At 39.7% G+C, this 24430-nt stretch overlaps 3 protein-coding genes across 3 annotated transcripts; 2 read left to right on the top strand and 1 right to left on the bottom strand.

The window, feature by feature from the left end:
- Window positions 1-4691: 4691 nt before the first annotated feature.
- On the top strand, window positions 4692-6621 carry LOC135486762 (uncharacterized). Its single transcript, XM_064769859.1, has 7 exons — window positions 4692-4774; window positions 4873-5044; window positions 5264-5403; window positions 5764-5835; window positions 6129-6236; window positions 6383-6558; window positions 6602-6621. Exons 1-7 carry the CDS (start codon window positions 4701-4703, stop codon window positions 6619-6621), a joined length of 762 nt encoding a protein of 253 aa, XP_064625929.1. The 5' UTR covers window positions 4692-4700.
- LOC135487277 (G2/M phase-specific E3 ubiquitin-protein ligase-like) lies at window positions 6572-9116 on the top strand. The gene is made up of 6 exons (XM_064770819.1): window positions 6572-6693; window positions 6988-7172; window positions 7444-7616; window positions 7852-7952; window positions 8088-8201; window positions 8529-9116. Exons 1-6 carry the CDS (start codon window positions 6621-6623, stop codon window positions 8810-8812), a joined length of 930 nt encoding a protein of 309 aa, XP_064626889.1. The 5' UTR covers window positions 6572-6620; the 3' UTR covers window positions 8813-9116.
- On the bottom strand, window positions 9116-12642 carry LOC135487276 (uncharacterized). The gene is made up of 4 exons (XM_064770818.1): window positions 12333-12642; window positions 10864-11581; window positions 10451-10577; window positions 9116-10155 (listed from the first exon to the last, which is right to left on the bottom strand). Exons 2-4 carry the CDS (start codon window positions 11537-11539, stop codon window positions 9390-9392), a joined length of 1569 nt encoding a protein of 522 aa, XP_064626888.1. The 5' UTR covers window positions 11540-11581; window positions 12333-12642; the 3' UTR covers window positions 9116-9389.
- Window positions 12643-24430: the final 11788 nt, after the last annotated feature.

Here is a 24430-nt window from a genome sequence, read left to right on the forward strand (position 1 = left end):
CTATTTTGGCCTTACTTTAGGCCTAATTTTGAATGCGCCTTTATTGGTCAACAGTTCCGAGGTAAGTAAAAGACTGTGATAGGCTAGAAGACGAGACTTTTATGCATCGCACAAGTAAAGAATCTGCTGGGGTATCTACCCATTTCGCCTTAACCTTATTCGCCTTATCCAATTTTGCCTTCTCCCATTTAGCCTTCTCCTAACTTGCCTTTTCTCAATTCGCCTTCTACGATTTCGCCATCGTCTTATCTCGCCTTTGTTCCAATTGGCCTTCTTCCTAACTCGCCTTCCTCTCATCTTGCCTCATCCTAGTTTGCCTTTTCTTATTTTGCCTTTGTCCTATTCTGCCTTGGTTCCATCCTGCTTTATCTCATCTTACCTTTTCTTGATTGACCTTTGTGTCAATTCGCCTTCTTCCCATTTTGCCTTCTCCCGTTTCGCCATATCTCACCTCGCCTTTTATCAATCCGCCTTCGTTAAGCAAAGGGTCTATTATTCGCAGGGGGGGGGGGGGGCAGTGTTTTGAGTAGTTTAATGATTCTGTTCAAAAAAACTTTGGAACTTGTATTATCTCATGCTAAGTTATAGAATTGCTGTGAATGAAGAACATCAAACGTACCAAAACCATCTAAAGGGAACACTGCGTGGGACGTTCTTGAGAGCTAACTCGTTCTGTGAGAAGGCCTCATAATTCCCCAATGATCAAAGGAATACATCTTCCAGATTGCTGGATTTGAGTAGGCCTATTGACCATAGTCCATAATAAAGAACTTCAGAAGCACTCACACTTTGAAAGATCAATAAAATACTTAGCACCCCCATCCCTCCTATATTGTACCAGGTCACAAGTCTTACTCATCAAAGAATGCCAAAACACTATGCCAAAATATTTCCATGAAAGACTTGGAAAACTCTAAGATTTGACAAACATGGGTAAAGATAATAAGTTGGTTTTGGAGATACATGTAAGCTTACATGTAGATGGTTCAGAAGTTATGAAGATTTGAAAATATTGGTAATTAAGCAACAGCCTTGGGTAGGGTACCAAAACATAATTCGTGGAAACACTCTTATATGAAGACTGGCCCCACAAACATGGGTAAAAGAGACAAAAGTCTTTTGTAATATGGTATGTAATGTAATATGACTATAATGGCTGAGAAGTTATCTACACTTGTAATTTTGGCAATGTCCACCGGGTTTTGGTTAGGGGTACCCCCGAATGGACCCTAGAAGCCCTTCAACACTGTTGAAGACACTTTCATATGAAAGATTGACTCAACAAACATGGGTAAAGACACCAAGTTTGTTGCAAAGTAGGAAGAAGGCGAAATGGGAAGAAGGCGAAATGATACAAAGGCGGGGCGGCTAAAGGCGAGATAGGATGAAGGCGAATTTGGACAAAGGTAAATTAGGACAAGGTGAAATAGGAGAAGGCAGATTAAGACAATGGCAAACAGAGACGAAGGCAAGAATGGATAAGGCAACTTGTGATAAGGCAAGATAAAACAGAGGCAAAATAGCATAAGGCGAAAAATGAAAAGGCGAAAAAAGACAAAGGCGAGATAGAATAAGGCGGATTGGGAAGAGGCAAAATTGGAAAAGGCGAAATAGGAGAAGGCGAAATGTATATTTTTTAAAGGCAAAATGGGAAAAGGCGAAAAAAGACAAGGCGAAATGGGCATGAACCTCTGCTGGTCATCTCTTGCCCAAGGCACCTGTAATGTAGCCTTATATACAGTTACATTGTGTACAAGCAGTACTAACAGAGGATTTGGCTATGTAATTACATATATGGGCTCCATTGCATGATAGTGTATGTTGTAGGCTTAAGTTGCTGCATCTCTTGAGCCGCTCTTGAGTTTTACCAGGTATTACTTCTCAGGCATATATAGGGCCGTTTAGACGCTTCCCAAGAAAACTGCATTCGGATCCGATCGGATCGAACCCATTCCAGAACGAATGGGGTCTCATTAAAATGTACCCGTTTAGACATCCTGACAATATAAAGCCATTTCAATGAAACAGGCGTACTTCAAAAAGGTACCCCGGGTCTTCTGGTTTATGAAGTCATTCCTTAGGCCTATCTTATTGAATAAAATTGTATGTTGATGCAGCATTTCAAAGGTTTTGTCTTCTGATACTTTGTCTTTTTTTCAGGATGAAAAAGATGAAAGATGTCGTGGCTCAAGCGTTATACTTGATGATATATATGACTTACTGATGGCTCTATTGAAGAATGAAAAAAAAGTGAAATGGTCTGACACTTTAAATTCTAAAGTTAGTCTCTCTGCTTACAGACGCTTTAAGTCAGGAAAGAATTTGTGTCGTCTTCATCATAATCCAATGACTGGCAAGGAGGAATGGCTGTTGCTGGAGTCCAGTACGGGTCTTATTGTACCAAGGGAATCGCAAGTTCGTGACATTGTTGATAGATTCTATAAGGATAATAAAGGTGGCGGAGCAAAAACCTTGTCCAAGAAAATTGGTTGTTTGTATGCTGGACTGGGAGAGAAGCTTAGGCCTACCCGCCAACATTTAAGCTCGCTTGGACACCAGTATGAGAGAAATCCCTCTTTCAAAAATGAAGCTCCTCTTCGGTCGATCCAATCGCATCAGCCGATGGAAAGGTGTCAAATAGACCTTGTTGAATTTTCTAAGATCCCTGTGACAATCGATGATAAAACATTTAAGTACGTTATGTCGGTAATTGACATTTTTTCCCGCTTTATTTGGATTCGTCCAATTCAATCAAAATCTGCGGACAATGTGGCCAACGAACTTTTCCCCATCTTTATGGAATACGGTGCGCCCAGAATTTTTCAGAGTGACCGGGGTGGTGAATTCAAAAATGTTGTTACCACCCTCTGCAAGCTGTTGAACGTGAAAATCATTCACAGCAGTGCGTACAATCCTCAATCACAAGGAAAGGTAGGTCACGTTTTTCAAGAAGGAACCAACAAATCATTTCAGTTCAGTTTCAGCGGGACTTGATGTACGCTTGGAGTAATAACCTTGACTACTCCAAGCTGTACGCTAACCATCATTCATTCAAAATACACAGTTTACATAAAGACATCATTAAAATATCACAATGTATTAAGCCGGAATTCATGGGTATACGGCTCGTGCAGTGCATTACTTTTGGTTTAGTCCAGTGTTTGCAATTGTACTTGCTAGGATTAGTATGTTGTTAGCCGACGGGCTGCTTTAAACTCAGTCAACACCTTTTGTGAATGTAAAACTCAATGACTGTATACATATGGCAAGCCAAAGCGGAATTTATTCAAGACTTTAGAATTACTATTCAAGAAGTTAAATATAAGTTCAAGAAGGAAATATATGTTCAAGACTAAAATATGTTCAACCTTGAATCAAATGTTTTCAACCTTGAATAAGATATGTTCAACCTTGAATCAAATATGTTCAACCTTGAATAAAATATGTCCAACCTTGAACAAAATATATTCAACCTTGCATAAAATATGTCCAACCTTGAACAAAATATATTCAACCTTGCATAAAATATGTCCAACCTTGAACAAAATATATTCAACCTTGAACAAAATATATTCAAGACTCACGTGACCATATTCAAGACTCACGTGACCATATTCAAGACGCACGTGACCACAAAATTGATGACGTAGTTGCTCATGTTTTGATGCTTTACGGACTTTCCCGAACCCGCGTCTGGACTTTCCCGAACCCATGGTACTTGTGTTGCGTTTCGGAGCTCGAATTGTTCGCACGAGGTTTTGACACATGTTTGACAGGTGTTTGACATATGATTTGATTTGATTTGATTTGACATCGATTATGGACAAGGACAGAATCAATTTACTGGCTCATGCCAGTAATTTCGAGGATCTGCTGCGGGATCTGCGGAATTCGGCGACGGGTGCTCCCTCAGAAATGAGGGAGCTCATTCAGCAGGTTGTCGCCCACCCTGTTGTAGAGCAGTTGCGGCCACACAATGCGGCCACCACAGACAGGTTGCTAGGGGTGAACCTTGGGCTCGGCCAACCCGGTGCCTCATCCGCCTTGCCATCATCCGCCTTGCCATCAGCCTTTCCATCATCCGCCTTGCCATCATCAACCCATACCCATCAGAATGTCAACGAAGAGATGGCAAGGATGTTCACCCCTACTGGTGGGTTTCGTGGGAAGAAGAGAAGGGTCCCCGGAACAGCAGCAGCAGCTGCTGGAAGTGCAGCCGCGGCTTTGGCCCAAAAGAAGGTGAAAGGTGAGTGTTTTTTAAGCGTTTAGCCCTACTGTTGTTCAGCTAGGCCTATCATGCACCCCACTGCTTTCATAGTACGCTGACTATGTACAAGGGCTCAAGAGGTAAGAGGCCTATAGACATACCAACCATTTGTGTGAGAACTGAGATGATAGGCCTAGAATGCAATTCAGCATCGGCAATGGTTTGATATTGCAGTGTCTCGTGAAATCGAGGAGGTCGGCCAAGGCCTACATCCATATAGTCGCTAGGCTATAAGGCCCGGGATGAGGCCTTTCAGTGGTTCAATAAACTATGATTAGTAAAAAATAATGATGTCTATCATATTTCAGTGACGGTGCGAAAGAGAACAAAGGACGTTGTCCTACTGGATTCTGGCATGACTTCCAAGCCCACAGACAAGGAAGTTCTATACAACGCTGGCCGTGTGGCCAATTGCGTTGTCTTTTCAACGGACATGACCTCCCAGCAAGTGGAGGATCTTATCCTCTCCTTGTTCTGGGACAAGCTTGAAAAATTTCCAAAACCTAAGTAAGTTCACCTATTATTTGTGGTATGGTTACAGCTCCACAGATTCAGAATCTGTGCAGCCTTCAATATGAGTTTGACTGTTTGTTTTATGATTTCAGATTCATCTTTGTGAAGGCGGAGAGAAATAAAATTTTCCGGCCGAATATGCCAATAGGCACGAAATTTGATGGACAGACAGTCCTCAATCTGTGTGGACAGGGGGTGGTCAATGTAATGGCCAGCGGCCAAATAAAGGATGGCTTTGACCCAACCCTTTATCAGAATGTCCAGGTACGTATAATTAATTGTGCTGGTAATTACTCAGATGTTTGCCACTACTAGCAGCCGTATTAACTGGCAAGTTCATTTGCCCTTTGAAATTATGCAATCTGCATGAATGAACAAAGGAGACAGTTGGTATTCATTGTTTTTTTCTCAGTCCTGGAGCTTCTTCAAAAGCAAAGCAAAACATTGATTTATTAGTCTGTCCATGTACTATTCAACTTTCAGGACTTTGTCAGTGACAATGATGAGGAGGAGTTGCCAGTGGCATTCCCGGATCAACAGTTACCATCTATAGTTGCCCGAGGAAATTTGGGACGAAGTTTGCCCTCCTCAGTTTCTCCCCAGGTGATTAATATCCAGCGAAGGTAGGTGGAACTGAATCCTAAGGCAAACCAGATCATCTGGCATGGTAGACGGTCATTTTCATTGTCAAGTTAACACAGCCTTTCTGTTTATGGTCAGTCGGGAATACAGTCACCAAATTTAGAACTCTCAGCATGTAGAATCAGTTAACTTTCTCAGTAATCCTGCATGATGTTACCACCTTTTCTGGAAACTATGGAACAACTTGGATGAGGAGGTCGCCAATTTAGAATGCCTCTCCATCTTCACAAAAGCCAAATACCGGTAGGCCTACCCAGATGGATGGTTCCTTGGACATACACTTACAGAAAGACCTTAGGCATAAATGACATCAGCTCATTTGATTGAAATTAATCTTTCAGTGATAGGAGAATACCACTGACAGGACCTACATGTACAACAGATGTCCCTTCAGTTAATAGAGGAACATACAGGTAGGTACTTTTTTGCAAACATGTAATTGTATGCGTGAATTGCAGCTGCAAGTTAGTAGATCTTTTGAAAGCATTTTGGGTGACTAAATCAGCATACATGTAGTTACATTTACTAGTGGATTAATTTGTGGATATCATCGATGGAACTTTAATTAGTTCTGATTTTTTCTGCAGACTGCATTCAGTTATATGACACATGCTTCATCAATGAGAATTGTGTTAATCCTGGTCAAATGATCTGACTTTTCACTTTCTTTTTTCCAAAATAAAACCCTTCTTTTCGCCATCTATAGCCAGTATGTTGACTTGAATGTTCATCAAGAGGATGATGATGATGATGGAGATAGAGAGGATGATGAACTAAACCAGGCTATAAGAGCCTCTCTTGAAGATAGAAACAAGTGAGTACCCTTCTACCATCTTTGTGACCATAGAATGTTCTGATAATGTCCTATATTTACTGATTGGGGGTTAGCAGAAATAACGTGACTTCAAACCATGCAATTCAGCATTATACTGGTATGAAAAGAAAACCTTCTAATTTCAGAATTGATGACACTACTACAATTAGAGATGAACTCGTGCTACTTCAGAGCCAAATAGACGATGACAAGACATCAAAGTTTAACGTCAACAGACGAGACGTGTTTGATGGGGCAAAAATTGGCTTTCGAAGGAAGTCGTATAGCCCCTTCGATGGAATGTCGGTTGTTTTTACGGATGGCAAGAAAGGCGAGGGGGCTATCGACATTGGTGGACCAAAAAGAGAATTCCTTCGTCTCTTAATGGCCAGTCTGCAAGGTCATAAGGTCTTTGAAGGACCACAAGACCGTAAAGTGCTGGCTCTGTCTGCCTCTGGTGAGTAAGTCTAACACAACATATATGTAGGTGTCCTGCAAGCTTAGCTATCAAAAACCACCAAAGATGAAAACATGTCTCTGTGTAGATGCTGATTACCCTTAAGCTGATAGTGTATCAGGTCAGTGTAACATGGCATCACAGTGCATTTTAGATTTAAGATCATCTAAAAATCTTTGTCTGTTAAATTTTTGTAACTCAAACTTTTTAGGCTAAGGTCCAGCGACGAGCACGGTCTGTTTTATTTATTGAATCACCCTAACCTTACCACATGAATCTTGATATTATTTCCAGCTCTCTCTGACGGGGATTACCAGTTGGCTGGGCGGATGATTGCCGTCTCAGTCATACACGGTGGCCCACCCCCTGGCTTTTTTAGCCCAACCCTCTACGACTGTGTCGCATATGACCATGACAGACGACAAGATCCAACAATTGAGGATGTGGCAGACCTAGAAGTACGCAAACAGCTCGAAAAGGTTAGTCCAGCAGCAGGATTCTGTGCAGCTGTCAAGTTGAAGCCCAGATTATTTGGGAGTTAGGGACTCAACATGTCTCGACTACCACACATTTTAAGACAACAAAGAATTAGCTCCAAGCCCCTAAGAAAATTGAAATGTACAGTACATGTAGTTCGTCATAGCATGATGGCAAAACCCAATCTCTGAAGAGTTACCATTTATAAAAAATTTGAAGGTTTCCTGTTCATCTTGACTCAATCTACTAGTAATACATTGGCAATTTTTGCAGATAAGAGAAGCAAGAGATATTGAGACACTTCAAGAAGCAGTCACCGAAGCCTCTTCTTTCCTTAGTTTGGCTGGTTGTCTAATCCCAATTAGGAGTGTTAATGACAGGGAGACAATCACTAAAGCAGCTGTTGCCTTCTATGTTGTGGGACGTGTCCAGTCGTGCTTGGAATGGTAAGTTAGACAGATGAGGCAATGATATGGGTTGTGACATGTCATTTTAAGCAACTGCAGTAGAACCTCTCCATGAAGGACACCCTTGGGACTGGCAAATGCTGTCCTTCGTAGAGAGGTGTCCTGAATACAGAGGTGAAATTGAATACAAATGACCACTGTCCTAAATAGAGGGGGTATGGTCTCATCACTTGGTATACCAAAGGAAAATTAAAAATTATACTATATTTTTCAGCTTCAAAGATGGCTTAAGGACTTTGGGGTTGTTGGCCACTGTCCGACAACACCCAACATTGTTTAAGGACATTTTCTGTCATCAGCCAAGCCCATTGACAGGTAAGGACGACAAGGAATTATACATATTTTTCGTCTTATTCGAAGGGTTGTGAAGAGACAGGATTATTAAGTTAATTGTGTTGTGAATGGTTGATGTAACTATATCATTTTGTTATGCTTATCTACTTTTAACAGCTGAGAGTGTTGAGGATATTTTCAAATTCCAACTCGCGGAAAAGGATTCAAACAAATACGACACTGATCTCAAAGTAAACGGATGGTGGAGAGACTTCCTCCAAGATGTCCAAGGTATGATCAGTATTTATTCTCCTAAAATATCTGTGACAAGTCACTCTAGGCTACATGTACCTTGTATGCTTTTATGATTTGACACAAATACCGGTATCTAAATAAGACGAAATCTGTATTATAGCCTACCGTAGTTATTATTTGAAGTCTGGATTCATGGCAAAATATGTACTGCAAATGCATGACTGTTGGCAATTTCTACATGAATGAATTCATACGGCCCTGGATTTTGAACCAGTGGAATGGACTGAAGAATCAAACACAGTCAATACGTATCCCAACACACTGCATTGTTATGAAGCACTCTAATGAAAGTGTTTTTTTCAGAGGGAGATGCAGAAGAGGAGAAGATTAGCATTAGCCTTTCAGACATTTTAATATTCGGCACCGGAGCAGCTCAAGTGCCGCCATTGGGCTTCATGCCCATCCCTTCAATTGAACTGTCATATCAAGCTCCTGTTGATCCGGTAACAAAAAAAACCCTGACGCACTTCCCTACCTCTAATACGTGCGCCAACTTGTTGCGGCTGCCTGCTACCCCGTATTATAGTACCTTCAAGGAAAACATGGTGTTGGGAATTGCCTGTTCCCCTGGATTTGGATTTGCCTGAGTTGTTCCAATGATACCTTTGACAGACCTACTATCAAGGATGACTGAATGCCTTTGTCTTCAAAATCATATGGTGCATTCTGAACTTTTAGAGGAAACAAACATGGACCATTTCAGTTCCTCCGTCTTGTTTGCTTCAGCAACCCTGTCCAAACCTTGGGGTAAACTGAAGATTCTCTTGTGCCCTTTGTGATTTTCATTGTTTTTCAGCAGACAAGAAATTAAAGAACACACTATTTGGAAATACCTTGACGCTCTACATTGGAGATAGCAAAACTGAGATTAGATAGGATCTTTCTGCTGCCTTTTTTTTTGAAATTATATTTTTTTAATGCTGGTGAAATTATGTTCAGTTTGGTGTTCTTTCTTCTCTGTTGCTTCATGCCTCCATGTTAGTCAATTCGCATGGTGAGCTGAGTCTGAGGCTTCACTCTGATTTGGACACAGTGAGTCAAGTTAAAGTTAAAACAAAGAATATATATTTTTCACAAATGCATCTTTATTGTTATTTCTTCTTTGGGCAAGAATACATGATGTCTGTCCAATTGCCTTAAAAAAGAACAATGTACACTGTCAAATCAACCATGATTGTTGATTTGACGATTAACAATCTCCACAGCGGACAAGAACAAATTTGCACCAAAGTAGCCATCATCTGCAAGGGGATCAACTTCGGTCTGGAGTTGTAACACAGTGTCTTCGGATAAATCAAATGGCAGTTCAGGAACTTGTACATTGTTGTTAGTTTGAATGTCTGGCACAGGACCATCTTCGTCCACGGTGTTGATGAGGTCCAAATCGAATGCATCATTATGAACCATCATACCCCTAAGGAAAAGCATGTTGGGAGTATTATGCTTCTCTGTTCGAACTGGATGATTATTCCATTGGTTACGGAATTCATCAAGGGCTCTGTTTATGCGCGGCACAAAAATGTATCTTAAAGCGGAGATGTGTACTGGGTTGTACCTGTCTGCCAAACCTGTATGTTCCATATTGTCAAATAGTTCAATAAAGAATGAGTTGTCATTCTGTCCAACATCACGCCAAAGCCTTTCGATGCGCTGGTTATGAGTGGACAATCCGGTTATCACACTCCCTCTGTAGAGTCCTTTGTTACTCAACATGTAGCGTGCAACAAGCACATTTTCAGTCCCATAATCTGTACGTACACGTGACGGGCAGCCATAGGCTTGAACTGCATCAGCAAAACATTCCAAGACAACAGATGAGCGGTTGGTGTTTGAACAACGTAGATACGTGCAGAGTCTCGAGAAGCCGTCAATTCCCCCATGAATGACAAAGCCCCAAGGATCAATCAGCTTGTGATTGCCATCGATATGCCTGAAAAAAAAAGACTAGTGTAACAATTACAAATATAATACCAAACCTTAGTTCTTACATTATTCACCTGTGTTTGTGAACCTTTCGTATTGATTGATATTATTACTCGACAAATACTGAATGCTTAATGTATACATGTACATGTAAGGCAACTTCAATTATCCGAGAGTGCACCAGTTTGTAAAAATACTGCAATGTATGTATATTAAATTTCTCATGTTGTGGTCGGTACATGTAGGCCCAACTCAGTTTTCAGTCATGGCAATAGGATTGATTCAGTAAACAAAGAGCCTACCATATGTAATTAGGATGTGGAACACTGTAATGTCTCCGGTAAATCACACATCTTCGACGAAGTGCTCTACCAACAGGATCCACTCGAGCAAGACTATCCCTGACTCGCTGTCGCTGAATTTTGTATCCTGTTAAATTGAACAATTCAAAGAATCTCTTTAAATATTGGCCTTGACTGGAGGTTAAGTGCTCAAAAAGTACAATGTAGTACTCTGACATGGTGACAGACTATAATAAATTGCATCATTTCATCTTGCAAAGTTTGCGTGCAATCAACCATTGTAATTCTAAGTATAATCACTTAAGGGCCATGGGACCATTAGGCCAGAGTTTAATCAGTTGCAAATTAGCTGAAGGAAACTATAAGTTCTTAAAACAACCTAAATTCTAATTTTGTACGAAACATTAACTAACCTCGTGATCGAAGAGCACCCATCATTAATGTTTCCCCACAAACAGTAGTCACTTTCATTATTGCAGTCACAATTTCATCCAGTTCATTGTTAGTGATTTCAGAATATTCTAAATCACAATCAAGAAACTCATAGCTCTGTCGTCTATTCCTCAGTGTCCTCTCACTCACTCCAATCATACTGGCAATTGACCTCCAATTAAACCCAGCATCCCTCAAAGACTGTACAGTCACAGGGTTGATTTGAATACTGGGCCATCCACTTGGCCGATTGCCACACTGGTTTTCATCATTTAAACATGGAGCCCCACTGACGACGGAAAAATTTGAATTACAGTTTCTAGGGCCAATTTCACTCATGAGATGATAAATCTTTAATTCAAATTTTTCCCTCAATGCTAAAAGCTGGGCCAGTACTGCACACACAAGTTTGGTAAATTGGGCAAGATCGGCCTGTTTGGCTAAATCCTGTTCCTCATTCATGAGATCATATGCACGCCAGAAAATAACATTTGTAGTTCTGATCTGTTCTTCAAGCTGTCGACGGTACTGTTCTGCAACATTGATGTCGTGTGTGGAGGATTGGGGATAGGCCTCAGCAACGAATCGAACAAGTGCCAACCAAAAGTCAGAAACTGGCCTCGGACCCAAAGCGCGATCAGCATTTCCTCTTGGCATGGTTGGCTGGACAGTGGCTTCATCAAGTTAACATTCTGTGAACTGAAAGAGGAAATATTTTAGAATAACAAATTGGTACAATTTAGCTCAAAACATGCTTGGTTAAAACTGATAGGCCGAAGATGATCATTTATATAAGCAGATAAGCAAGAATTTAACCTTGTTATAAATACCGTGGATATACGTTTGTATACCGGTATTGGGAGTGAGAATATGAACATACATAGGGGCCGGGGATAGTTGTAGGCCAACAGATAAGGCCTTATCCTGATTGAAATGGTATTTGCTAAATTCATGGTATACCCATACCGTCACCACACCGTGGTGTTGTAGACTGTAGGCCTACCTGACACCACACATGCGCGAGGTATGTTGGGTTGGTTATACTTCTTCTTCACCTTCGGGTACTTGGAATGACCGTCTGTGGATGTATAATTTCCGAGGGGGATGTGTGCGCAAGTAGACATGGAGGCCTACATGTAGAAGCATTGAGCATGGTAGGCCATGAAAGTAGGCCTGGCTAGAAGTAGATATGATCATGGACCTTTATACTAAAAGGTCCATGATATGATAGGCCCTACACTACATAAAACATACACGTATACATTTTGTACGTATAGGATACACAGTAGGCCTACACATGGTTGCACACGTACCTAGCCGCCTACACCTGACATGTACTGTAATCCTACACATCATGACATGGATGCCGAATGACTGAATGTCAGAGTCGATACATGTTTCAAAGACATATCAGGCAAATTATAGGTTCAAAATGCGCAATGCCTCTCACCTTTCATTCTTAAGGCCGACACCACTGTATCGGATTCTCGTTGTCTTTTGACATGTTTGAGTGTTTAGGCTATACAGGCAATCAATCATGTCGTGAAACAGAACGCATCAGAAGTACCACAGATTCTACGTCATCAATTTTGTGGTCACGTGCGTCTTGAATATGGTCACGTGAGTCTTGAATATGGTCACGTGAGTCTTGAATATATTTTGTTCAAGGTTGAATATATTTTGTTCAAGGTTGGACATATTTTATGCAAGGTTGAATATATTTTGTTCAAGGTTGGACATATTTTATTCAAGGTTGAACATATTTGATTCAAGGTTGAACATTTCTTATTCAAGGTTGAAAACATTTGATTCAAGGTTGAACATATTTTAGTCTTGAACATATATTTCCTTCTTGAACTTATATTTAACTTCTTGAATAGTAATTCTAAAGTCTTGAATAAATTCCGCTTTGGCTTGCCATATATACAGCAGAATGCAACTTCTTAATTTATCGTTGGATTTCTAATATTGCAGATCGAGCGGTCACATTCTACGTGGAAGGATAAGCTGCGATACGACTTAACAAACACAGACATCGGCGCTTTGACAAATTGGGTAGAGAAAACACCGCATTACGCTAGGCTTTACAACGAGTCTCCTCATGAGTCACTTGGAGGTAAATATCATAATTAACGTGTCGTGATTATTCGAAAAAGCAAAACGACTATGTGCAATATGATGTAATGCAGTGTCGAATGTGTTACATCGCACCCATCTGGGAATCCTTTCATACCTCCTCCAATAACGAATTATTCGTATGGTTTACTCGAAATGATGGCTGGCCTTCACCGAACATGTATCGTTGATACAAATGCAGTAGCCTAAGATTGAAAATATAATACTGAACATATATATATTATCAGTGATTCACAAGAAGTAATATAGGTCCATGGTAATAACGGGCACCATGTCATTGAACAAAACAAAATTAATACAGAGACATGTCTTGGTCAGAGGTGTGTCAAAGATCGATGTATGTCACACTGTCTGTTTAGTTACAGTTTTTGTATTAGTGATGATTAGCATTTTGAATATAATAGTAACATATTTAATCCTTTCAGGAGCTACATCACCATTTGAGGCATTCTTTACAAGACAATCCAACCACCCTGGTAGTCTACTAAAAGTTGGGAATGACGATAATCTTAGTGACTTTGAATGTGAAGAGGAAACATTGAATGTAAGCATCTTAAAGAACGCACCGCACTCCTTGTTTGACATTGTCATGCATAGTTCCACACAAATCATTGGACCAGTGGAAAGTAAATGATATAAGATATCTGCAAGAGTTGTTAAAACACAATACTTAATACAATCGGCCGGCCTGTATTAGTATATTTGTTTGAGACAGTTTATTAAAGGAAATAGGATATTTGACGCTGCGGGTTACTTACAATTATATAAATTTTGACTAACTATGTTTCATTGTGTGGAAAATTTGTATGTTCACATACGCCACTAATTATCATATAATACCTTTTTTCAGGATTCCATAGTAAATACTACGGCAGAAGAAGAGAAAGAAGATTGCACTGACGGGTTCTTGAAATTTGCAGGATTGAGACGTAAAGTAATCCGCAAGGATTCTGCCAGGGCAGCTCAAAGGATGATCAACCAAAAGTTATCAAAACGCCCTCCGTCTGTTTACGATGTGGATGAGGAAGTCTTTGTCAGGTTTATTGGAAAGGATAAACGTGTAGCGCGTGGTGGCCGAAACATAAAAGCCCCAGTTGCCGTCAAAGGAACTATAATTGAGGCAAATCCAGAACAATATAGATACAAAGTGTCGTACAGAGTCAACGATGAAGAAATGGTGACCGAGTGGGTGAAGGTGGACAGGCTTACATCAGTTACTAAGGAAACCGAAGAGGGCAAACAACGAAAGATACGCGAAAATCCCCCCAAGTTCATGAAATTAAAGAAGGTGTGTGCATGCGACAATGAATGTGAACGGAAGCCATCACCTCGATGCACCTCCAATATGCACCGGATTTGCTGTCAGAAAGTTAAATCTGTTTATCCTTGTGCAGTGCACCGAAGGGAAACATCCCACGTTCCTTGTGCAGGCTATTTGGAAAGGACTGGTGACATTGATCACACCATTTTAATGCTTGAAATGGTGCAGCTTCAAGCGGCTATAGAGGAGTCGCAGAAGGCTAACCGCGAACACGACGAAGCAGTCATGAACCTCCTCGAGAATGCCAGACTCAATGGGTATGGAATACGGAATTTTATTGAAGGGGATGGGGACTGTATGTTTGCGGCAGTTGTAGACCAACTGAGACGCATTGGTGTAAATGATTTTGATACGGGCAGTCTTCGGCAGACAACAGTTGCCTACTTAAGACACCATCCGACGACAAGTGACGGAACGCCACTTTCCTCGTTTATTGCCGGCAATAACTGGAACGCGTATTTGCGTCAAATGCAAAAGGAAGGAACCTGGGGGGAACATGTTTGTCTCTTAGCATTAGCTGAGGTGTTACAACGAAGAATACAAGTTATACCAAGCATCGGAGACGCAATAATTGAAATAAATCCAAGTGGGATAATTATATCGCCTACAGAGCCACCAATTGTCATTGGCCATCTACAAGAACTTCATTACGTCAGTTTAGAACCCATTGATACACCGGCTGACTCACCAACCATTTCACTTGTGAAACCTCATACAGAACCAAATAACTCAAGCGATTGGAGTATATAGTACCTTGGAGTATATAGGCTCGCCTACTACTGTAACAAGTGTGATTGACCTAAATGATACATTAATTAACATGGCAAGGAAAGAGGATCCTGAATATCTTGCAACACTTGATCTCGGTGACACGGAGATTGCTTTGGGGATTAACAATATCTCTAGGCAGTGGGCCATGGAGCTTGAGAAAGAGGGAGTAAGGCTGAAAAAAGTTTCTGGTCACTTCGTTGTAACGGAAGAACAGTTAGACAATTTTGATACATTTCGAGACAACCTCAGTTCTACGGACCTAAGCAAGCGTTCAAATTCAGCTCTGCTTCGTTTATGGATGAAACATAATAGGCCGAATTCCCACTTTGAAGAAGATAATGAGTTTGTTTTCCTTGACTCTCGTGCTGCAAATGAATACGATCTTTGGAAAAATGCAATAAGTAAACTAGGATGACTCCAATGTTATGATTGGCCTTATAAAATGACAGACTAGACTAGACAGGATTAGATAAAGAACGCTTTTCCAAAATGGGATAAGTGTCTGCTCAATTTTTTTCTATCATGGGCATCATAGTAAATATTATCGTGTTATGGACTATTTTCTCCGCAAGTTTTCCTTCTTATTGAACGAAACACCTTGATCATGTGTGTGTGGGCAATAATGCGGTTATCTTTTAATGCGTTTTGTATTACGTAATGTAATGTATTTTCAAATGCATTTTACTCATTTTGAAAAAGAACTCTTCATAGGCTGCACTCCTGTCTCTCAGGGTATTGTTCATGTTCTTAGGGTAACTTAGGTGTTTTCTTAGGTGGTTTACACAAGAATTTTCATTGATTCTGTCGGAACGCCACCACGTCTTATAATATGGCGTGAACGTACAATGTTCAGGTTATCTACTTATTCATAATTGAAATCAACATTTGAGTGCATTTATACCGACGATATAGCGTTTTGTTGATTAGTATTGGGGCTTTTTGTCATTCGTTTTACAAAGGAGAGAAATCAGGTGTTATTCATTTATTTGGCGCAAAGTAAATTTCCATAATGTATTATTGTGTGTGATAATACGGGCATATACTCCAAATGCAATGCAATAACTGGCTTCTCGAACATTTTGAATCGCGCATATACATTTACAATCATTCATATAACGTTTAGTTTTAGAAAATTAAAACAGATCATTTGTTCTCAATGCTTTAAATTATTTTCGCCTTCTATTCCTTTCCCATGAAGAGCCGCGAGGATAGGCCCTAAATACCATTTAGTGTATCCCACTGCAGGTTTCCTATATTCTCTCGAAACTGCCCCTCTAAACAGTATTATTGGATCTCAAACTCCTGAATCCCGACATTGCATAAGGAATGATACTACAAGTCCACATCATTGCGCCTATCCGTGAATTCATTGCATAGAAAATAGACATATTGTCGGCAGATTTGTGTGAAAAATTATAACTATAATTATGACTGTAAAGAGCATCTTTGATCGTGTAAATATTAATTTTGAACATCCCATTAATCCACGATGATATACAGATGGACTGCTTCTGTACCCTTGACACAAAAATAAGTCATAGCAAAAATTCAGATTGGAACTTTGCGCCACTTACCGTTTCTTTTGGAGCGGCACCGTTTCGTTAGGAGCGAAAAATTTCCGATCTTTTAGGCACGGCCACCGTTTCTTTTGGAGCTGAAAAACCGATTTTTTAGGAATCCCGTCTCGTTAGGAGAGTGACAAACGTCGTTGTTACATCATCAGCCACAGGTTGGATGAAGGAGGAGACGGCGCAGCATTGGCTAGACGAAGTGCTTTATCCATACGCTACTGCTGAGAATGCCGAACTCTTTCTCCTCATCCTTGACCTGTATCGTGTCCACCGTACAGAAAACTTCGGCATGGCAGTTACAGAGATCGGGGAGATGTTGGATTTCATCCCTGCGGGCTGTACCTCCCTTGCGCAGCCTCTAGATCTGACGGTTATGAAATCGTTCAAGAGTAACCTGCGGAAGAAGTGGAAGTCATGGAAGAAAGAGAATACAGACGACGAAGGACAGTGTGAACGAATTGGCCTTCGTATCGTACTCAACATAATCAGTGAGGCCTGGGACGAAGTTCCTCCACAAGTTGTCGAGAAAGGATTCGAACTCGCATTCAGAGCTGCTCCTGTTGAGGAAGGTCCACATCAGCAGCTAGATCAAGAGGAGGAAGGACTTGAGTTTACGGACGTCGAAGACAACGAAATGGAAATCGAAATGGACTAACCAAAATGAACATAGTGAAGCCAGCGTACAGTCTGATTGACTGAATGTAAAGGTGCATGGACAAAGTCAGGTTAAAGTGGGTACAAGTTGATTAAATAAAAAAACCAAGAAACCTACTCCTTTCCTTTTTTGCTCGAGTCATCTATACAGTACGCCCTAACGATATTCATCGTTTTTCGACGTCATCCTGTAATTGTTACGTCATGCCACAAGTGTATAATGCCTTAACATGATGCATGAACACTTGACGCGACGTCACAATTGCACACCCATTACGTCGCGAAAAAGGCGAGAAATACCCAAGTGGAACACTAATGAGTCACCCTGTACATCGCAAACAACTCCAAGATGAAGACGAACCGCAAGGGCCATGTCACTAAACCACAGGTCACTAGTGGTTGTAATTGGCTGTCAACAATACCCAACAATATCCACGCCCGGTGTGCAAGGGATAGTAGTCCTAGGGCTGATTTATTTCAAAAACTGGATATATTATGAAAGGCCTTCATGAGTCGAACATGAGGATGTAATTTTTATTTGGGAATTCCTGCTAATAAAGAAGTAGTGAAAAAGAGACGTTTACCAACTTTCTCCTATCAAAGGCAAAACTAAACAGATTTTTAAAATGTTAGCATTATTCAATAGCCAAGATCATTTGCTACAATCGGTGTTACGTGAATGTGTCTGCTTAGCCTAGTTTTTGAGAAATTCAAGAAAAACTGGTGTCCATTTACTTTTAAGACTTCAGTAGAAAGCACCCAAATTTTGCAAAAAGTCGGATAAGGCCCTGTTCCAATACCAGTAAAGAGAAAGGTAAAAGTGAAGGCCTACTAACCATGCTAACTATCAATACCACATGAAAACATTTTGACAATAATAGGATCCTTATCAAGGCCTGCATGTAGGCATACCCTTACGAAAATACAACATGTCTCAATTCACACATGTGAACATTTTACATGTGTGAAAATATGTTTCAATGGCAAGAAGTGTTAAATTGGCAGATTCACATGTGTGAAATTTGAAAATTCACACATGTTAATTTTCAAAATAACATGTGTGATTTCAGGGTCACATGTGATTTTATTTTTTCACTTTTACAACAGGAGTCTAATATTTTTTTTGATTTCTCTGAGAGTCAATTCGTCCATGAGAGGAACGAAGACTCCATCAGAGGAATCGAGTGGAAGTCCAATCGAACATTATAGGATTGGTTTCACATGGACCAAATCCAAAATTTTTTGGTACTAGTATCTATATTTTGATGGAATATAGTGTACTTTGTTATAATTATAGTGGTAATAGCTAACAAAGATAGACAAATCAATTTTCATTCAGTTTGGTTATGTAAACATTTAAATTTTAAAATTGCAATGAAAATTTTTAAAATTCACATGTGTGAATCGGTGAGCATAAACGTTGCTTGCATTAACTTAAATCCCCTGTGAGGATATGCTGCATGTTTTGCGGCAGTAAGATAATCAGGACTCTCAGTTACAGCCATTTAGATATGTCTTTTTGAAGAGAAGGGTTTCAAAATTAAACAAGAATTCAGAACAAAAAAATTGACCTTACTTCACAGATGTTGACTTTGAAAATCACACATGTAAATCTTTTATTAACATGTGTGAATTTTTAGTCTTATTTATAACATGTGTGAAGTTTTTAGTTTTTAGATTCACACATGTAAATAATTTATCAACATGTGTGAATTTTTGGATTAACATGTGTGAAATACATTTCACATGTCATGTTGCCATTGACACATGTGATTTGTTTTAACATGTGTGAATAATTGACATTAACATGTGTTAAAATATTTTACATGTCTGAAAAAGGACTTCACACATGTGAAATTAATTCACACGTGTTTTTTTTCCTTGATGGGTCTGAAGGAGATGTTAAACTATTTTCACATGTCTAAAATTATATTTAAAACGTGTAAAAGGCAATCACACATGTTAAATTAGCATTCACATATGTAAAAATCGGTTTCACATGTGTGAATATGACTTTCACACATGTTGTGTTTTCGTAACGGTACAGTCCTGATCATATCAATATCGATATGTACTAATAGTATGTACTACTAGTATATAATATTTCGCAAACTGATGGACCAGATTCAATGTGGTTTTCAGCATATATTCAGAAATTTTGTTTTTTCATATCCTAGTAGGAAAGTGATTGCATAAGTTTTTTCCTATATATCGGCCATCATTCAATGCAATTTTCAGCATATTGTCAGAAATTTTGTTTTCTAATCATGCATTTATGTAATTGGTCATTTAGTTTATCTATTAGTTTGCAAAATATCTTAGGAATGAAGGAAGTGTTGATATGATTAAAATGATCAGGACTGTATTACATTGAATAGCTGAAATAAATAAGTTGTTTTCATTCATTTTCAGCACGGGCAAAAATGGACGAAATGCGTCATCCAGCCACTGGTAGTGGGGGACGTCGACCACCACCAACTGATGAAATAGAGGTCTACTACACCATGAGAGAAGGTGATCCGAGCATCAATGGCCTTATTAGTGGGTTCGACTCTGAGATAGGTACATGTATTAGGTTGATTTGATAAGATTAGGGGGGTTTAGATCAGTCACTTATCACGGAAACTTATACGTACATCCAGATGCATATGTACACAAATTTTGTCCTCTTTCTACAGTTTTACACGATAAGTGTCTGCGATAAGTCGTTATTCTCAACCTCCATTATTTGGACATCTTTAACTACTTTCAGCATGTAGAGCAGTGACGCAAGATGAACACAAGAATGTCGTGTTTGACTTCCAACTACCATTACAATCAGCTGATGCTGAGACTTCTGCAGGAGGAATTGCAGCTGTTCTACCTAGCTCTACTATAATTAGTATGTCCTCCAAGCCTTCAGCAGCCCTAGGAAGTGCCCCTCTTGAACCAAGGTCCACATGCAAGAGGGTAGCAGGATCAGCAAGCTGCCCCAGCACTAACATTGACAAGAACATGAACAAGGCAGAACTTGCCATCTGCTTAAAGCCTCGGTCAAGCCACCAAAGCCGAAAAGATCTAAGGAAGACCTTGAAAATCCTTCCCACGAGGTCATGCAAGAGGGGAAGTTGGCAGCACAGCAGCAACAAAAGTTGATTGACTGTCAGATAGCTTTTGTTGGCCTTAAAACTGATTACATCAAGCTAAAAATGGCCAAACTGCATAAGGAACAAGTCTGCGGTCAATCAAGTTTTCATGCCCCCAAGGCTGGGTTCACATAGAACTATACTATTCGGGTATTCGGTGCACGTTTTGCAAGGGCACGCGGGTACCTGAAATCGAACAAGGAAATTTCACAATACTGGGTCACATAAGAGGGCACTATTCGAAAAGGTTGTATACCTGCGTATAGTATAGTATAGTATAGTGGGAATCGTGCGCGTTCGATTTTCGTGCAGCGTATACCACCCTGTTCAGAAGTGAGCAGTGCATTTTAATGTTATCTATCACAATTATTAAACGATTTATTGCATACCATAGGATAAGTTAGAAACAACAGTACTCATTTTTACTCATTTTATTGCAATTTCTAAGTACAGGCCTTCATTACATGTTTTATTACTAATCAACTAAATGATTCTTTTAATTAACATCTGGATGATCCATGAGGTTTTTAAATGTCCTGTGGTACTCCCCCAACAGAGGTCTCATCTTAAAGTGCTGCCGCACCCATTCTGCCTTTCTTTCTTTGGTCTTTGTGCCTGGTCAGCTTCATCCTCGGCTAAGAGGAGAAGAGCCAAATCTTCTTCGTCTGAACTGTTCATCTGATCGGCGCCAAAAGACCAAATACCGCACGCATGCTACCCTATGTTACCCAGCCTTGGGCTGGGTTCACATAGAACTATACGGTATTCGGTATACGCTATTCGATATACGCTATTCGGTATTCGCTATAGCGTATAGCGTATAGCGAATACCGAAATAACTCCTGAGAATAATGACGTCATTATGACGGGGGGAGCTTATGCTAATGTATCAGCGTCTCGCCTCTGCGCATGTCACAGCGCATGCCAGATTGAATCGCAGCTTCGGCATGTTGGGAGAAGACGATCAGACGACATCTCAGCAAAAAATGCTTCAAAAGTATCGAAATACTCAGGATTTTTTTAATACTTTTGCGATAGTCCATAGATGGAATTGGGTTTGGTGGTGTAAGGGTGATTGATTTCTGGTTTATTTAGCCGTTTTGCTGGACTACCGCAATAAATGTATTGGTGAAGAAAATAACAGTTTCGAGAATTCCAGTGATATCAATATAGTCCCCAGACGGGATCTGGGGCCTATAATTAGGGTCGATGCCGTCCGGTCGCAGTGGCCTGGATCGTAAAAGCATGTACTAATAAATTTCTTTCCTTCCAGATTCTTTCAGGTTGACCAATGTTCGAGTCCCGCTGTTGGCGAATGTGTCAATAATAAATGAATGAAGGCTTTAAAGTATGCTCCTCGTAAACCATGATAATATGATTTCTATGGTTCGTTTTCCCTTCCTTTCTTTTTTTCTTTAATAAGATAAAATTAAATATTCATTATGTTTAATCCTTTTTATTCTGAATGCACATATTTTGTAATTCTATCGACCATGAAACCTATTCCATAGACTATTCTAGCATGCTTTACACTTTCAAGTGACGTAATAGGGCCAATATATAATGCCTGAGTTCGTTGTCTGTTCGCATTTGCTCACCATGAGCCACGTATTTGACGCGGTGCGCAGGTATTTGCAAAACAAGACATACACCAGAGATGTCACTGCCAGGCAAAAGAACGATATTCGACGCCAAGCCAGGAATAACTACAAACTCGGCCCCGATGGTCGATGTCTCTTATACTCGTTCAATAATAAGGGACCTAAGGACTTACGGAATTGGAAGGAGGTTGTCGAGAGTGATGAACAGAAAGGTCATACTGATTGTAAAAGAAGAGACAAGACCACAATTGATTTTTTAAGCCTTTTAGCAGTTAAATTGTCAATGTTTGACCGCGACGCATCAAAGAATGCGTCAAGTAGTGAAACTGAAATTCGGATATGATATACGGGTTAGTCTTGCGAGTAACTGGTGCGATTTAAATTGGTGATTGACCACTGAATTTTTTTTTAATCGACAAATTAGACAGACTTTGATATTTCCACTCTTTTCAGCCAACTGGCAGAAAAAACTCAAAACACGCCCCCTATTACCCAATTAGCAAAATTCGAAATTAATTTTTTCATCAAATAATTTCTTTATATCTGTAGACTTGCCACAACAAATATTTTTTCAATAGCTCTCCAAATATGTACTTGAGAGTAAAAAACATGCACTCGTCTAATTGATAGGCCTTGACCATCCAACCTATGAATATTCATTAGTGGTCTTGTCTCAATGAAGGTACATTTCAGGGGTTAACATTTTGAGAATTTTTTCAAACCAATGTACATGACATCCCACAACTCTCCAACAAAGGAAAGTCATATCTGGACATTTTGGGAGAAATGAGAGACATTTCCAAGAGTGGTACACTGTGCCAAAAGCGACGAAAGAGGACAAAATCGACAAAAAGTCATGATTTGCAGCCAACAGCACCAAATTCAAAGACCAGCCCTGGCCAGAATAAGCAAGCTATGGAGCTGAAAGTTTAGGATGTGATTTAGGAATATCTTTGCTGCTTAGGGAACAACTTTCAGAATCAAGGCCTAAGAAGTTTCAAAGAAATTACAAAATGAATGGCAACACAACAAGACTTGTAAAAATGAAACCGAACTTAGACCGGGGCTCGGTTGGCTCATATTGGGGTCAAATTAAGTTTTTTTCTCATTATTTAAGCTTGTTTTGACCTTAAATCATCAGCAATACAATATTCTAAATGAATTAGAGTGATTTGAGCACATTCAAATTTTTCACTAAATTGACCCAAAATGTAGTGTAAATGGAGACAAGACCACAATTGATTTTTTAAGCCTTTTAGCAGTTAAATTGTCAATGTTTGACCGCGACGCATCAAAGAATGCGTCAAGTAGTGAAACTGAAATTCGGATATGATATACGGGTTAGTCTTGCGAGTAACTGGTGCGATTTAAATTGGTGATTGACCACGGAAATTTTTTTTTAATCGACAAATTAGACAGACTTTGATATTTCCACTCTTTTCAGCCAACTGGCAGAAAAAACTCAAAACACGCCCCCTATTACCCAATTAGCAAAATTCGAAATTAATTTTTTCATCAAATAATTTCTTTATATCTGTAGACTTGCCACAACAAATATTTTTTCAATACCTCTCCAAATATGTACTTGAGAGTTAAAAACATGCACTCGTCTAATTGATAGGCCTCGACCCTCCAACCTATGAATATTCATTAGTGGTCTTGTCTCAGAATTAAGGGTTGGCTAGAGGCACCACATTTTTGGCTAGAAAGTAAAATCTTAGAGCAATTAGAACTCCCAATTTCTAAGATGGGATGCAGTTCCCTGGAAAATTCGCATTCAAATTTTATTCCTTGAAATTTGCAAAATGACAAGAAGATGACAGAAAGGGAGGAACAAGTGGCCCAAGGGCCTGGCGCTCAGCTGAGTTAATATCATTAATATCTTCCCGGTGTTTAGTTCATTATGCATGAAAATGGCATGCTCCATGGTATTTGATATTCTTTTGCGTTCACTACGGTACCAATGTTTTTGGTTGACATAATTATGCCACTGTTCATTCCTCATTCCTGACCATAATTGTGAAATCATCGTATGAAAATATTTACCGAAACATGAAGTTTATGCAATGAATGAGGATACTCATTGTCATAGCCTCGTTTACAAGTACGAAGTATTTTCCCGCGAATATTCAAAACTGCTTGGCTCCTTGCCAGTTAAATAACATGTGACTATACACAAAATAGAAAACTTTGATGGAAATTGTAAATCATTTTTTTATCTATCAGGGGAAACAAGCTGATGATGATCAAATAAATAATTCATGAGAAATCGTTTTGTTGCTGAAGCTTGCATGACGAAGTTAATGCTAAACCTTTTCTTGTGGTCTACTGCGCCACCGTAGTTTTCTATTTAGACCAGCGATGACGTC

This window comes from Lineus longissimus, chromosome 4 (assembly GCF_910592395.1).
Source record: "Lineus longissimus chromosome 4, tnLinLong1.2, whole genome shotgun sequence".
NCBI lineage: Eukaryota > Metazoa > Nemertea > Pilidiophora > Heteronemertea > Lineidae > Lineus > Lineus longissimus.